Source organism: Gymnoscopelus microlampas (assembly GCF_963454915.1).
Source record: "Gymnoscopelus microlampas genome assembly, chromosome: 13".
NCBI lineage: Eukaryota > Metazoa > Chordata > Actinopteri > Myctophiformes > Myctophidae > Gymnoscopelus > Gymnoscopelus microlampas.
The window spans coordinates 35,848,388-35,864,647 of NC_139950.1; the positions used below are offsets into that span (position 1 = coordinate 35,848,388).

The 16,260-nt window shown below is 42.1% G+C and overlaps 1 protein-coding gene across 1 annotated transcript in view; it reads left to right on the plus strand.

Moving 5' to 3' along the window:
• LOC311058811 (E3 ubiquitin-protein ligase NEURL1-like) overlaps positions 1 to 11,571 on the plus strand; it is a 30,705-nt gene extending 19,134 nt beyond the window's left edge. The window contains exons 4-6 of the mRNA XM_084076322.1: positions 1,798 to 2,538; positions 7,507 to 7,656; positions 8,501 to 11,571. Of these exons, the coding sequence (XP_083932448.1) occupies positions 1,798 to 2,538; positions 7,507 to 7,656; positions 8,501 to 8,745 (1,136 nt within the window). The 3' untranslated portion in view covers positions 8,746 to 11,571. The remainder of the gene's footprint in view (positions 1 to 1,797; positions 2,539 to 7,506; positions 7,657 to 8,500) is intronic.
• The last annotated feature ends 4,689 nt before the right edge of the window (positions 11,572 to 16,260 follow it).

The window sequence follows — 16,260 nt, forward strand, 5'->3', positions numbered from 1 at the left end:
ATCTGTGGTGGGCCGGAGATGTGCTTGCTTTGTGTGATAAAGAGGGGGCGGTGAGGTTGACTCTGTCTGCCCTTCGCTCACTTCACCCTATCTGTCTTTCATTCTCCCTTTTTTCTTTCACACTCCCTCCCGATCTATTTCCCACCCGGGATACCTAAGAGAGAAAGAGGTCGAGAGCCACACAGCTTTAGCCATCACGTCTGTCATGCCTTGGCCAGTGTATGTCCAGTCTTCTCAAATGTCCAATCAGGCTAATTTTAGCCCATGTTTGGAGAGCCAGGCAACGTGTCCCTAAGCATGCTATGATGCAGATCCATTTGTACCAACCAGGAAAGACAGTTTTTTTTGGGGGGAGGGGGTTTATTTACATAACGTTGATCTTCCCACGTGGTTTTGTGTTCAACAGTTTGCAAAATTAGCAAGGTGACGGCTATTTATGAGTTCTTACACAGCACAGATGGAAATGTGATACAATTACAGAGTAGCTACAGTATCTCAATGACAGGCGTGAGACATTCTTTATATCCGGGTGCACCATTCAAAGTTGTAATGTTGTATACAGCACTTGCATGTTCTGTAAATATATAGAAGAGGTGAAACTGTAGCTTAGTGGATGCAGCTGATGTGTAGGCATTTGGGTGTGCTCTTTGTCATAAGAAAAAGGGGTGTATTGGCTGCAGTAGAAAACAACTTTTTATAATACAGCCACATGGTTTGATTTGATTTGATTTTAGTAAAAGAAATATAAGTATCAACGCAATATAACTTAAACCCATGATATGCACATACTGTAAAAGCTTAATGAAACACTTATTTCCAACGTGGTCCTGTTTAATATGTCATTAAAATTGTCTGCATTTCCTATTCCAGCCCCTTAAACATTCCTCAGGACTACAATATGTGGCTTACCATGTGTACATTATCACAGAAAACCAAAGCTATGGGGACAGTCGGAGACTTACTGGAGTGGTGTCCTGTGTGCTTTGTATGCAGCTGGTGGAAAGTAAATAAGTACATGTACTCAAGTACTGTACTTATGTACAGTACTTGTTGAAAACTTGAAAACTTGTGAAATAGGAACATTCTGCATAATGAGTACTTTCTACTTTTGGTACTTAAAGTACATTTTGATACCAATACCTTTGTACTTTTTCAAGTAAATTTTGAGTTCCAAAGTATTTCTACATATGCAATATTGATACTTTTAAAAATGTTTAATACTTTTTGCACCATTTGTTTGTATAAGGTTCAGCTGCAACAGGCTTGACTCTGGCACTGGGTACATCTGGAGTGCCCAGTACACAGCTGAGCCTCACAATTTATTTTTAAATTTGTTGTAAGGACACATGCAGGCATCGGCCCCCACTGCGATGTCCCCACTTTAAGTCCTCTGTCTCTAAACATGTAGCCTAAAAAACTGATGTACGTTCTTACCCATCTCTTGGGCTACGTGCACTACATCACAGTGGCAGAGCCATCGTGTGATGGCCGTGCCTCTGATGTGTGCAGTGCACAGTGACCAGTTAATGGTGTGTGGACGATGAATGTAAAACAAGCTAATGGTCTGCATAAGCACACATAGAAAAACATGAAGATAGGTGTGTGACCTTTAGATTAGATTTTGTTCACGGTTATGCTCCGCTCTTCAAGAACTCCAGTAATTACACAACAAGTGGTCGTATAATATTTATGAGTGTGTGTGTGTGTGTGTGTGTGTGTGTGTGTGTGTGTGTGTGTGTGTGTGTGTGTGTGTGTGTGTGTGTGTGTGTGTGTGTGTGTGTGTGCGCGCTTCCATAGACAGTGAGATGGTTCCCCTGGACTGCCTGCGTCCTCGGTCATTCACCACCGCCCACCGCGCCTCCATTCGTCGGGACGGAGACGACTCTCGCCTGTCCATCAGCCTGTGTGACCTCAGCCTCCAGCAGCATCATCAGGACCTCCAGGAGGAAGACGCCGATAACGAGGAGGTGGAGAGGCTACGGCCCCCCAGCTCCTCCTCCTCCTTCTCCTGTCACGTGCCGCAAAACTCTCAGAACTCCCAGCAGTGCTCCCTGCTGCCCACCCTGTCCGACGGCGACCTGCGCTTCCACGCGGTTCGCGGCGTCCACATCACGGCCCTGGACGAGCAGACGGTGGCTCGGCTGGAGCCGCGCGGCGAGGAGAGGACTCTGGTGTTCACCAGCCGCCCCCTGCGCTGCTCCGAGACCGTGTTCGTGAAGGTGTCCAAGGCGGGCGCCGCCGCGCGGGTCGGGTCCCTCTCGTACGGCGTGACGTCGTGCGACCCCGCCGTCCTGAGGCCCAGCGACCTGCCCCATAACCCGGATTCCCTGGTCGACCGCAAGGAGTTCTGGGCCGTGTGCCGAGTGGCGGCGGCGCTCCAAAGCGGGGACATCTTGGGCTTTGTGGTGAGCGTGGACGGGGAGGTCACGATGAGCCATAATGGTGTCAGCGCAGGAATGCAGCTGTGTGTGGATAACTCCAGGCCTCTCTGGATGTTCTATGGTCTGCACGGCAACATTACACAACTCAGGATCTTAGGTAAGAGAGAGAGATATGCTTTATTAATCCCATGCAATGTACTGTAATGAACGGTGTTATGAACTAGCATCCTACAGTAAAAGCAGCAAATAAATCAGCGGTTTTGCAGAGCTCACTGTCACTGTTATTATGTTGGAGAATGCAATAACGTGTGCGTGTGTTTAGGCTTTGTACAAATAGAAAGAGGTAACCTATGTTGCTAACACACTGTAAACATTGTCAAATGTGAGTGTTTCACTAAATTCTTCCATTCAGAAGTAGAGCCTCTGGTCCTTGAACGAACTGGGAAGGCTGGATTCCAGTTCACCCACAGCATGAAATCTCTTTCTGTGTTTGGCTTTTTATCATCTCATGTATCTTTCTTGGCATCTGTAACTCCACCCATAGTTTGCAAATGAATGCAAACTTTGATAAACTGAAACTCAAGTTGAGCAAGAATTTCTGACAACTCAAGTTGTTGTTTATTCCAGGAGAAATGTTGTACAATGTTACTGCATGGTCATGAAATAATTTATAATCAACAGTTCTGGAATTGTTTATGCACTCAATTACTAGTACACACATGCACACGTACGCACATGCGCACACACATTGTTGCTGCCCATTGTTCCAGAGACATTTGTACAAACACAAAAATGATCATACATTTTTCTCTTCTGTACCAATCCTTCATGAGACTGTAAATACAGGTCTTGATTAAAGCCTTGATTAAAAGGTGTTAAGATGCCAAATCAGTGATTGTGGGGCTACAGCGTGGGTTCAGGACAATCAGACTTATTATGACAAGAAGAATGTCAAAAGCCAAGTAATGTCTGACAAGTTAGCTTGACCTTGGAAAGGGGATGTTAATGGTTGTTTTACAGTAGATACATTTTCTGTACTCAAGATTTTCCTATGGCTTCTGCTGACTTTGATACAAAGGCTTAAATGTCATCCTACTTTCCCAATTGCATATCCTTATGATTGATGCATTATTTGGATTTGAAGGAAATGGTCTGTTGATGTTTATGAGGTGAAACAAAAAATGTTTTGCTGAAGATGTGCCTTTGGTTATGCAGTGGTAATCATATTTGTCTGGTTTGCCTCATAGAAAGCTGGTATGCTTCAAAGCTTGCTTCTATATCAACCTGAAATCAACAAAGGCTTATTTTTCATTTCATTGCTTTATTGACTCAGAAAATATTGATATTATGTGCAAGTGGAAAAGATGAAAAACATCCCAGTCAGCACATCTACTGTGCATCAGTTTTTATGGGTGCAGGGTCAATATGAATTGTGGAATCCTTAATATCGCTTTTAAAGGACCACAGCCATCAATGCATCATTGTCATTATCTTTACACAGTTTCAGTCATTCAGTATAGAGTATACAGTATGCTGTAGTGTTTGTTTACATGTTCTCCATGCGCATTAAAACACTACCAAACTTGCCTAAAAATGTTGCTGTGCAGTTGCAAAAAATCAACTTTCAATCTGTGCTTTAAAATGCATTAACTCTAATTTTGACAAAGAATGAAGATGCCATAAAGTTCATTGTGTTGAGATACAAGTCTCTGCAAGTTGATTTTCATATTGTACAGAAATGAATGGAATCCAATATCTTTCTCGAAAATCTAAGAAACGATGTAACGTTTTGGAAAATGTCCCTATTTTCTGATCTGTTTTACAAATCAAGCCCTGCTGCATGTAAGTCCAAATATATGCCCTATTCGTTTATTTACAAGCCCTGTGGCTCCTTTCTGGTTTTGTATTCTGGCCAAGTTAATGTTACTGATTCTGTCTCAACTTTTTGGGCTGTTATCTAAACAGAAGCTAATGACAGTCGAAGGGAAAGGAAAGTTTCCTAAAATATTACAGTGTCTATCCCTAGGCATTGATGTATTAAGCTGATGGATTATTGTTTTCATCATTATATTCAATTCGCTCATGAAACGACTTTCAAAGCCAGGGGAAATGTACTGTATCTACTGTCTCCCTCGCCTCTCTTCTCATCTGCTCTCCTTGTGTAGTCTGTTTGACTGGGACAGAGGAAGTTATTTCTATCTTGCGTGGGCTCCCAGCAGCCGGCATCATCTATCTGGAGGGGGCTGCACATATTCCTTCATATGCATTATTAAAATGTAATTGCACGTAGGTTTCATATGCTGCGTATGAGCGCTTCTCAAGCCATTACCCACTCCAGCTCGCGGGGAGTGTACTTGTGATGTCTCTGGCTCGCCCACTCGCTGCACCCGCTCAGCCACTGGTTACCATGGAAACATGTAGCCACCTAGCAAAGTGACATGGTTGTCCCTGGCTGTGTGAGATGGAACAGATTGGAGTCGGCCGCTTTCATGCAGTCATTTAGTAACATCAGAGATTTTGAGATTCTTCTAATCATTCACATTACTTTAAAAGATCAGTGAGTGTGCCTGTTGCTGCATTTCAGCTGCCCCATATTAATGTGTGTTTTTAAGGTTAAAGACAATGTTATGCTTTTTTTGAGACTGTTCAGTGGAGAGAGACAAGAAGCCTAGGGCAAGAGAGGAAGAGACGGGTAATGGGTGTTGAATTTGAACCCAGGTCCTCGCTCTCACACGGAGCGTAACTGTCTGTGCACTAACTGGCTGAGCCACCAGGCATCCCTCGGCGTGTGGTTTCTGCATGAGATTGGTCAAAATAATAAATCGTGAACCTTGCCAGTGCCAACACAAAATTTGAAAAAATAACCCAGAGAGCACTAGAGCAGAGAGCCCTGCATTTGACAAGCATGTGATGAAAGCCACCATAAATGTGCTACATAACCACACTACATTCATCTGGGAACCCCCATTGCGGCCTCCTATACGCAGTAAAATCCTGAGTGTTAATTTAACTCCTGAGAGTGTACACATGGACCCAAATGGATTCATTTGTACAGTACGCTCTGAGAGTTAAATTAACACTTGAGTATTTCATGATGTACTGCCTGCATACCCACGCACATTCATAAGCTTCCCATTCCTGGTCCAGGGGTGAATTTGTACTATAATGGCAGAAGGTGAAAGCTATCCTAGATGAAAGGATGTATGAATAGACATGAAGGGCATCTGTTCTCTTATTAGAGGGGACCAGGATATCCGTTAACAGCTGCTCTATCACAAAGGTCATGTTAAGTAGGTCTTAGTATGGAGTTGTTTGTATTTGCACTAACACTGTATGCACAGTATACTGTTGTATATATGTACACAAGTTGTTGAATTGGTTGAAAAACAGATAGCAGAAATATATTTAGTATATCTGCTATTAGCCACAAACAGTGGCCTGCTTTGTTATTATATATACTGTACATTGGATTCTTGGTTTTACTATTTGCATCCAAAAATATGTAATATTACATTTAGACAACAATTAAGACAAGCAAAGATTGCAGGAGAGGTCTCTCTAGATAAACAACAACACTGCCCTGCATATCAAATAACCCAGTGTTTATTTATGTGTAGGTTTATTTATGTGTAGGTTGTGACTTTTTAGACTACAGCAGCTGGCGTGGTCTGAAAAAGAAGACCTCAGGCAAAGTGTACTACAGTGCACTCTGACCTTAGGATGGACACATTTGTGCACCGTATTTATATAGGTCTGTTTTTATCATGCAACGTCCTCCTTATTCCACCACTCCCCTTTCCTCTTATTAATTGATGCTGATGATAATCTAATGATTACGAAGATCAGTTAAGTGAGCTCACATCATGAGATAGGCATATTTAGGGTTGTGCACTGCTGCATTGCAAACACAGCATTAAATACTTTAGCACATGGAAGATACCATGCCACAGGTGGTCGCTGGCTCAGCGAAGTAACGATATTTTGGTCACGGACAGCTGAAGGACAAAGTGTAAATAACAATGCTTTGTGCCTGGCAGACACAGTAGGGCAGAACTGATCTGTGGGTTTTGGAGCTGGCATAGAGATTCTCCTCTGTGAGACGAGATGAGGCGATTTGCCAGTAGGGGATGGAGGTTGTTGGACAGAGTCCCTACTGAGAGTGCATTACCACAGGCGCATTCAGTAACTTACCCACACACACCCACACACCCACTGTTGACTCACCGAGTCATATCTGCAGCAAGATAACACAGACTTTGTGTTTGCGTGTGTATGTAATGTGCATGGATGTGGGCATGTGTGACAGTGACAGGGAGAGAGACAGGGAGACATGAGGAGATGCGTTATTTGCTAATTATCGGTCGTTCTGGCTGATGTGTCAGTGTGCAGTGACACAGCGTCGGTTTCCAGTTACACCATTATGGCGTTCTGGGCTCTGCATTAAGAGATTACAGATGTTGTCTGTCAATGCTCAGACTTTTTGTACGGCTGCTTACAGAAGAGTCAATTAGCCACAACACGCTTAAGCCAAAACATTGTCAAAAAATGTTCGGGTGCTGACACTAGAACATCGGAAAAACTTGATTGTCTGCTCTCACAAGGATCGATTCCATTGCTTTTTGATGCACAGCAGCGGTTGAGAAACAAATGTATTTCAGTACTTAGCCTTCAGATGCATGCAGGGAGAAAGAAACCATGTTTTTCATGCTGAAAAAAACACAATTCCTCTATTTTTTCTGACCTTTTTAATGCCTCCATTTTAAAGCAGAGAAAGTTAATGCCCTCCTTCTGACAAAAATATGGTTCCAATCTTAGATTTTTTGAGCCAAAATGTAATTAATCCATTCATAGACAAGTGGAGCAAGTAATTTCTCAAACATGACGGGTTGCTATAGTGCCTTCTGGTCTAAAGTAACATTACATTGTATTTTCGAAATGTCCTATCTTTAATGCCCCAACTTTCTGACAGAACAAAATCTTAAAGCCCCCCCCCCCCCTTTCTGGAGATAAAAGTCAAGCGTTTAGCACTTGCTTTTGAGATCCGAAGCGGGCATGCCTTCATTTTACAGAACAGACCAGAAGTTAAAAACTAAATGTGACTTTCTTGTTTCCTCTGCATTCATAGGCTCATCTCTGCACCCGGACATCCGAGGGCCATCAGTACCCAGCTCCCCATCCTGTACTCCCAACACATCCAACTCGGAGGCCAACCTCGACACACACTTGAACATGAACCTCAACACCAGCTACCAGATGACCTACAGCTGCTCCACCGGTTTGTTCATTTTTTACCTGTTGCACCACTTTTAGGCAGCTCTCACCGAATAAACATTGCTAGGGAAGATGAAGAAATTGATTGCAGTTGTACTTCACAAATGTCTTATTATATTTCTTCCCAGACCCGCTTTCCCCTACAGCACTCATAGATGACTTGTTGGCCCCTCTCTCTTGCACTGATATTTTCCTTCTCACCACCTCAAACAATTACATACAGTTTCCTACCTAACCCTAACCTCATGAAACTGCAGTAAAATCAAATTGGGGACACCAATTTTTGGACATGCGTCTAATCAACTGGTTTGATCGGAATAAAAAATGTATTGATATATTGATTACCAGTATTGGTATCACAATATACTTAAAGTACAAAAGTAAAAGTACTCATCGTGCAGAATGTCCCATTTCACAAGTTTTCAAATGTATAAAATGTATAAAAATCTTTTGAAAATAGCAGATCTACAAGCTCGCAATGCGTCCCATCGCGACGCATTGTGAGCTTGTAGATCGGCTATTTTCAAATGGCCGAAATGTATATAGGGCTGAAGTGGGTATTGAATGTTTTGTAATGACAATCAAAATCTACAAAGTAATTAGTAACTCAAGTATTCAAATAATTGTTGTGGAGTAAAAGTATAATATTTGCCTCTGAGATAGTGGAGTAGAAGTAAAAGTACTGACAATTAGAAATACTTCAGTAAAGTAAAAGTAGCTCAAATTTGTACGTAAGTACAGTACTTGAGTAAATGTACTTAGTTACTTTACACCACTGCTCACTCTCTCAATCTCTTTGTCATACATTCGCACATCTCTAACACATCCCTGTTTTGTCGTTATCTCAGGTACGACGCCTGGCTCTCCCTTCTCCAGCCACATGGAGTCCCCCTCCTTCCCATCCTGCTCAGGCTCGTGGAGTGACGAGTGCACCATTTGCTACGAGAATGCCGTGGACACTGTGCTTTATGCCTGCGGACACATGTGTCTCTGCTACGAGTGTGGGCTCAAACTCAAGAAGATGACCAATGCTTGCTGCCCCATCTGCAGAAGGACTATCAAAGACATTATAAAGACTTATCGAAGTACGTAGTGTGGCAAAGGCCTTCATAGCCATTTGAAAGACAGGGGCCACAACACATTGACTTGAGACCTGTGTGTGCTAATCATGGTTCAGGTACACTGTTCCAAGACAACAGTTTGGCCTACCAGAGAGTACAAAAGCTCAGCCCATTTGTGCATGAAATCTTGCTCAGGTACCGGAAGTCAAGATCCATATTAAATGACAATTACAGTATATCTATGTCATGTCAGTATGTCTACAGTATGTCAGCCTTGGAAGTCTTGCCGTGGTAAACTACCTGTAGTGTCTTGGATCCAGCATTGATTGGTGATCATAAATATGTCATCTGAAACATGGCCAGGTCAACAAAAATACAATTTGGTTTATATGTTGCTCGAACTGGGGCTTCTGAAGTCTACTTATGACCACTGCCTGTGGTCTCTGTATCCTTTCTGTAGAACATGTACTCTGAAGAGGCATCTCTCTAGCTCACTGCACAACAATAAACTCACTGGTGATAGCACCGCTACTAGGTGCCTTGAGAAGTGGAGAAGCTGTCTTTCTTGAGGCGTGAAGGCAGTGAGGAAGACAACCATTGTGCTGATTCCATCAGCCACTACCCTTCATCACTCCTCAGAGGTCTCCACATAGAAAAGTGTTGTTGTTGACAGCCATTAGAGTCAGTCCTCTGGCGAATCGAGGGAAAATCAACACAAAACATTTTTATCTGGGATCCTGCAAGGAATCTCTCAGGAATAAAGAGGAGGAACAAAGAGGAATGGCCGTTGGTTTAAGTTGAGAGACGTGATGGGAGAACGCTTTGTGGAATCAACCTTTTATGTATTATAAATTACTGTTGTTATAATTTAAGGGTTAAAGAATATACAAATGATTATTCGTCGAACGAAATCATAACTCACAGTTATATTTCCGCTTAGCGTGCTCCAGTGCCCTTTTATCAGATATGGCAGACTTGTGTGAAGGAGAAAATGTGTGAACACTCTCGCCTTAGAAGGTCACACAGTGAGTTAGGATGTAAATCAATGAGGAGCAGGGAGAGGCGGTGGAGAGAGGATGTCGCTGTGTTCACCGAGAGAGACGAGACACAGCGGAGGAAGGGGCACCTTGGCTGCGTGTCTGCACCAGCGCCAAGAAAAACTGGTTTGCTCAGAGACACGCCACAGATATATCAAAACTCCCATCTGATGGCTTGTAAAATGTGGGCCCTACGTTGCGTGTTCAGTCTCTCTGCCGTGTCTGGCTGCTTAGAAAGCTTTGGTGGATGGTGTAATGGGAGAAACGTCATCCAAAATATAAACAACTGAAGGACAGTATAGTATTTTCTTTTATGGCTTATGTTTAAAGAGCTCACGTGGATGATGCATCAACCTTCCTGTTATATTAAGGTACTCATAAAAAGGGTTTATTATTCCAGTTTAAGGGTTTGCTTACTTCAGATTGCACATTTCTCTTTCAGAACTGTGGTAGTACATGGACAGTAGTAATGTAATGAAAAGTAGTGGAAAGAAATTTGAGCATGAGATACAAGTTGTTTTGTAGACCATTGAAAACGTAAGCCCCGTAGGCGAAAACATCATTACGGTGGATTTCGGCGCACCATGTTTACATTTGGAGGGATGAAAATGAACCATGTATTCACACGTGTACTGTCGGTGACAAGGATGTAGCTTGTTATTGTTGGATGGTGTGTGAGATTCACATTTGCATATCCATTGCAGAGTGCTGCTTTGTGTCTTTAAGGCAAATGTTTTTGAAGCTCTGTGGACATGTTCACATGAATAATGATAATACATTATTGCTCTGAAATGTAAAGAAAAAAGCCAGTTTTGTTTGTTATTGAATTATTTGTAAGATATTTAGTGGTGATTCTCCATGGTGTTTACTCTTGTTATCTCACCACTCTCGAAGCTAAATTATTGAAGGATCAGTGTCACAGCGATATCTTACTATTCTTGGGTGCCTTCAAAAGAGGTGTCTTGGCATTGGTCAGTTACAACACTGTGGGAACCAGTTGTGTATTAGGAAGAATATAAGTATTTTTTACTGGTTGTAATATAATATCAGAAGCTACAGTACAACCCAAACAAGCCAAGTACAAAGTTATGGTGTGATTTCCAAGCAAATGTTTTGGTGTGCTTAATATCAGTGTAAATTGCTGTATTGAGTGCCGTTGATGAGCTGTCTAAATATCGCCAAACCCCTCTATCTTTGCATAATACTGGAATTTTATTGTGCTCGAGAAATGCTCAGCTTTTCATTTTCTACCCTTTTAGTTTTTCTGACCAAATGAGACCTTTCAGACATGAAATGCTAATTTTTAACAGAGAAATTTTATATTGGTGATAAATGTATAGTAACTGTACATTATGAGATTTATTTATTTTGTCAATGTTGTTATAATTATCACTATTTGTTCATATGTATCATGTCAGATGAAACTGTTAAAGTATTGCTTATTTTATAGACACTGAGGTAAATACATGTTTGTTTTAGCTGATTTTCACTATAAAATATGCTTTTCACCTGGGAATACAATATAGTGAAGCATTTGCTTACCTAATCTAAATAACTTTTGTATTGAAATTATATTTTCCCACTTAAGCACATTTCAAGACTATGTTGCAATCCTACAGTATCTGTGTTGAAGTACAGCGGGTAGGCCTACTGTATGAATTGTGCCGATAGACATCATTCTGATTTGATTGTGTTTCTCCAAATGTGACCAAAACAAAACCATTAGGCTACTTAAGTAAGAGGAGGGCTCATGTGGCCTTTGGAAAAAGATAATCTGAATTGGTTTTCATTGATTGTGTGCTTAGATCAACATACATTGAATAAAACTTCTTTAAAAGTCTAAATATCTTTGGATTCTTACTGCAATGTCTAGCCCCACGGCCTCGAGATGGCGCTCTTGAGTCCTGACTAGGCCTACTGTAGTTGATCAATCTGGAGATCAATCAAGTCGATATTCAACAGCGCCATCTTGAGGTTGTGTGTGTGTGTGTGTGTGTGTGTGGCGTGGGGTAGGGGCAGGAACCGTTCAATGGAGTTCAATGGCGCCATCTTGGTAGGTTTACTATCAACGTCACGTTCACTTTGGACACTTTTGTGTCAAAACACAAAACAAAAACAAAAACCACCGCCAACCACCAGAGACGTAATATAATGATATTAAGTGAAGCCCTGCCTGTGTTTTTTTCAAATAGTTTTGAAAAATAAAACCGCAGTCCTACTGTCCATAACAATGCTGTTGACAGACAGGACAGCCGCCTACACAACAAACTGCGAATGTACACACGTCGCTCTGTCGAATTCATACTATTATAGAATATGTGTGGTCGAAACGTTAGCTTTAGCGCGAGAATTGCTAACCCTATAGTCTATAGAATGCATAGAGTTATAGATAGAATGTCTGTGATCTTACATACATCAGACATTCTAGGGCTAGAGAATTGCAAGCATGAGGAGGTAAGGAGCCAGTGAAGAACACTTCTCCACCCGGCAGCAGAGTCAGAGATGATGATGACAGCACTAAAGCCGACTTTGGCTTAGGCCTACTTCAGGTAAGATTTGTGCATGGGGGGGGGGGGGGGGGGGGGATTAAGTTGCTTAATGCAGTGGTTCTCAAACTTTATCATGTCAAGGACTCAAGGACAGACAAATTGATACACAATTAGGTCGCGGACCCCCATTGTAAGAAACACCACACACCCAGGGACCCCCATAAGAAGATATTTGTTATAGCGTGGCTCTACTGTCAGTGATTCTAAGAAAACAAATATTTTTTTATTTTATTTTTCAAAGCCCCCATTTGATATGCATTAGACATAATTTGATGCCATTATTATTTATGGGACCCCAATTTACACAGTAAATCCTTGGTGTTCATTTAACTCTGAGAGTGTACAAATGGAACCAAATGGACCTGAGTTACAGACACAAAGGGTACATTGCTGGGGACCCCCTGGAACTCCCTCAAGGATCCCTGGGGGTCCCCAGACCCCACTTTGAGTACCACGGGCTTAATGATTAAATGTATGGCACCTGGGCTGGGCCAAGTTGAATTAACCATGCTTTTCAGATGTGTGCTCCCTGACAGGTGGTGTGGTGGCACTGCCACTGGCATGTGTTAAATTAACTAATTAGCCACGTTTTGCTATCTAATTTGGATGACTGGATTAACTAAATGCTTGTGTTTATTAAATAAATAAGTCAAACACAAACAAATTAGAATTGTAACAGTAAAGCTCAGCAGTTAATTATGCAGTGTTTGTGTACATTGCCTGCTGGAGGGAAATAGTCAGTCAGCACAGCTCCAACAAGTAGATGTTTGGCACTGGCTACTGGCTATGATTCCATGCTACACTACATTGCTTATTTCAAAGGGAACAACAGTGCAAGAGGTTTTAGAATTTTATTTGAATAAGTTATAGAAATGATAAGATGATAAAGTTATGGATGGATGGAACTGACTGACAGAGCCTAAGGACCACCCATTTTGAATGTATAGGACCACCCACAATGGTGGAAAAAGTACAATTTTGTTTGCTGAAGTAAAAGTATCAATACCAACCACCATGTAGAAATACTCTGTTACAAAGAGTCCGGTATTAAAACTTTACTTGAGTAAATGTACAAAAGTATTGGCGTCAAAATATACTTGAGTATTAAAAGTAAAAGTACTCATGCACAACATCCCATTTCATATTTTCACAAAATGTATAAATATCCTTTGAAAATAGGAGATCTACAAGCTCACTTTGCGATGCGTTGTGAGTTTCTAGATCGGCTATTTTCAAATAGCCATGGCTGAAGTGGTTCAGCAGTAAAAGTACAATATTTGCCTCTGAGATGTACTGGAGTACAAGTAAATGTATTGGAAATTGGAAACACTCAAGTAAAGTACAAATACCTCAAAATTGTACTTAAGTACAGTACTTGAGTACATGTACTTAGTTACTTTCCACCACTGGCCGCCCCCCTCTCCAGGCTGGATGTCACAGGGAGTTTGGATAATGAGGGACTATTTGTATTCCCTAGCCTAGGGCATAGGGCGAGCATTATGAATAGTCCCAACAACCCCACCAGGCATTTTGGATAAACAAGCAAATAATTTATAGGGATAATGACTACAGTCCCTCATTATCCAAACTCCTTGTAACATACAGGCTATGTTAGGTAGAATAGATCATTGAATATATTAGCGTCCAGAGCTGTATAGTGGCTCAGGAAAGGATTCCTGTGTTACTTATGGCTCAGGAAAGATTCCCAGTAGGATATGCCTAGGGGCGCATCTGTGTGCATTATTCTATTTTTGTGTTCTGTGTTATTGTTTGCAATGGGAATACGTTTGGGGATTCATGTTGTTGAGATTGATGTAGTAGGTTTATGTTCAGTTAACTATGTTATGTATGTGTTTTTGGTTAACACTCTGAATATGGCAAGGGAAGGAGACAACGTCACAAGATGGCACCCGCCATCCATGGAGTTCATTGGACAGGTGGCGCCATCTTGTGAGGTTCACCGCTATTAACAACACGGTGTGACATCACGTTTTTCTTTCTTGAATGTAGAAAATTGCCTAGAAGTCGCTGGTTGAGACGTCTTTGTGTGTGCCACCCGATAACTGTGTGGTTAGGGTGCATACATTAATTTAATACCTGACAGCGAGTCCCTGGTTAGACTCCTATGTATACATACATATATATATATATATATATATATATATATATATATATATATATATATATATATATATATATATATATATATCCTTTCTTAAAATTGCCTAGAGGGTGGGTGGTTGGGCAGGCGAGCGGGCGGGCGGACCAACGGTGGACGTCACAAACGTAACATGCAGACTGGCAAGGCACACCGTTGGTCCGACCCGCACTAAACTTGGTACAAACACTGGTCAGGGGCCACATCAGGGGCCCCCAGGGTCCACATGGGGGTCCTTGGATGCCATAGGCGCACCGTTTCTCCAATCCACACCAAACAAGGCACAAACACTGTTCAGGGGTCTAACGTGACAATAGTCACACCAGGGGCCACATGTGCCCCCCAGAAATTATATATACGTGCTATTTTGCGCGTATATTAAAACAGGTGTGCCTTGAGTGTTTGACTTGCCTTTGTGGTGTGCCTTGGGCACAAAAAGTTTGATAAACACTGGTGTACTACACACACCAATGGACCTGATTTTGTGACTGTTTATCACACAGACTGTGCACCACAGACTTCTGGGTTTTATGCTGGGCAGAATGATTGATGCTGCTGGTTTATAATAATTTGTGGCCTGTGTCTTCTCTCTCTCTCTCTCTCTCTCTCTCTCTCTCTCTCTCTCTCTCTCTCTCTCTCTCTCTCTCTCTCTCTCTCTCTCTCTCTGCATTAAGTGTGTGTGGCAGCCATTGATTGTATAAAGTTGTATGTTCATGGTTCACTCAACAATCTTTCTCCCTCTGCTCCACAGACTGAAGAGCACATCGCTGCATGACAAGAGCTTCTCTTCATCACAGTCCTGCCCCCTGCAGGATTTTTTCATTTCCATCGACAATTCCCTGGTGGCTCGTGTTCCAACTTCCAACTGCCAAGAAGCTGGATCGTCACATTGCAGTGATCACACGGTCTTGTAAGTTTACACTTTACAACATCCAGAGGGATCAGACACTTTCTCACCTGGGAGTCTGCCCAGCTCCTTATCCAGGCCTCAGTCAACTCCACGGTTGACTATTGCAACTCCCTCCTTTTCGGCCTCCCGGCATGCCCACTTAAACCCCTCCAAATGTTCCATAATGCTGCCGCACGCCTGGTCTTCAACATCACAACATTTTCACTTCTCCCCCTTTTGTGTTCCCTTCATTGGCCTCTGTGTGGTGCCCACACCCAGTACAAATCACTGGTGAGGGCCTACGAGGCAACCAAGGCCATGGCAACGCCATACGTTCAGAACATGATCAAACCCCCAACCCTTCCTGCTCACTTCGATCAGCTACCACCGAAAGGCTGTTTGAGCCATCCCTAATACACCTTGGCTAACGCTCCACACGTCCTACACTCTTTTCTCTCCTGGCTCCCAAAGTGTGGAATAAACACCCACTTGTATAGTCCGAACTAGGGTTGCTAATGGGTTTAAAATTCCCGAAAAATGTCCAGGATTTTCATAAACATTCCTGAAGGAAAGTTAAGATCAGGAATTTGTGGAATTCATTTAAACATATTATCTTGGGGGAAATACACATACGCAATACTAGGCCGTAGGCATGTTTTGGTTAATCATGATCCTTATATGTGATGTATAGGCAAACATTCAGCAAAAATAGCAGATCTATAAGCTCACAACGTGATGCAACATGATGTGGCTTGCTTGTAGATCGGATATTTTCCACAAATGTTAAGAATGTTATTTAGATAGCATGTTGTTTAGACATAATTGCTAGGTTTGATGTTTACCTATCCAAGTTTCTTTGAAGCACTTGTTATCTTTGCACTTTATTTTACTATACTTTTGATGTACTTGTTGGA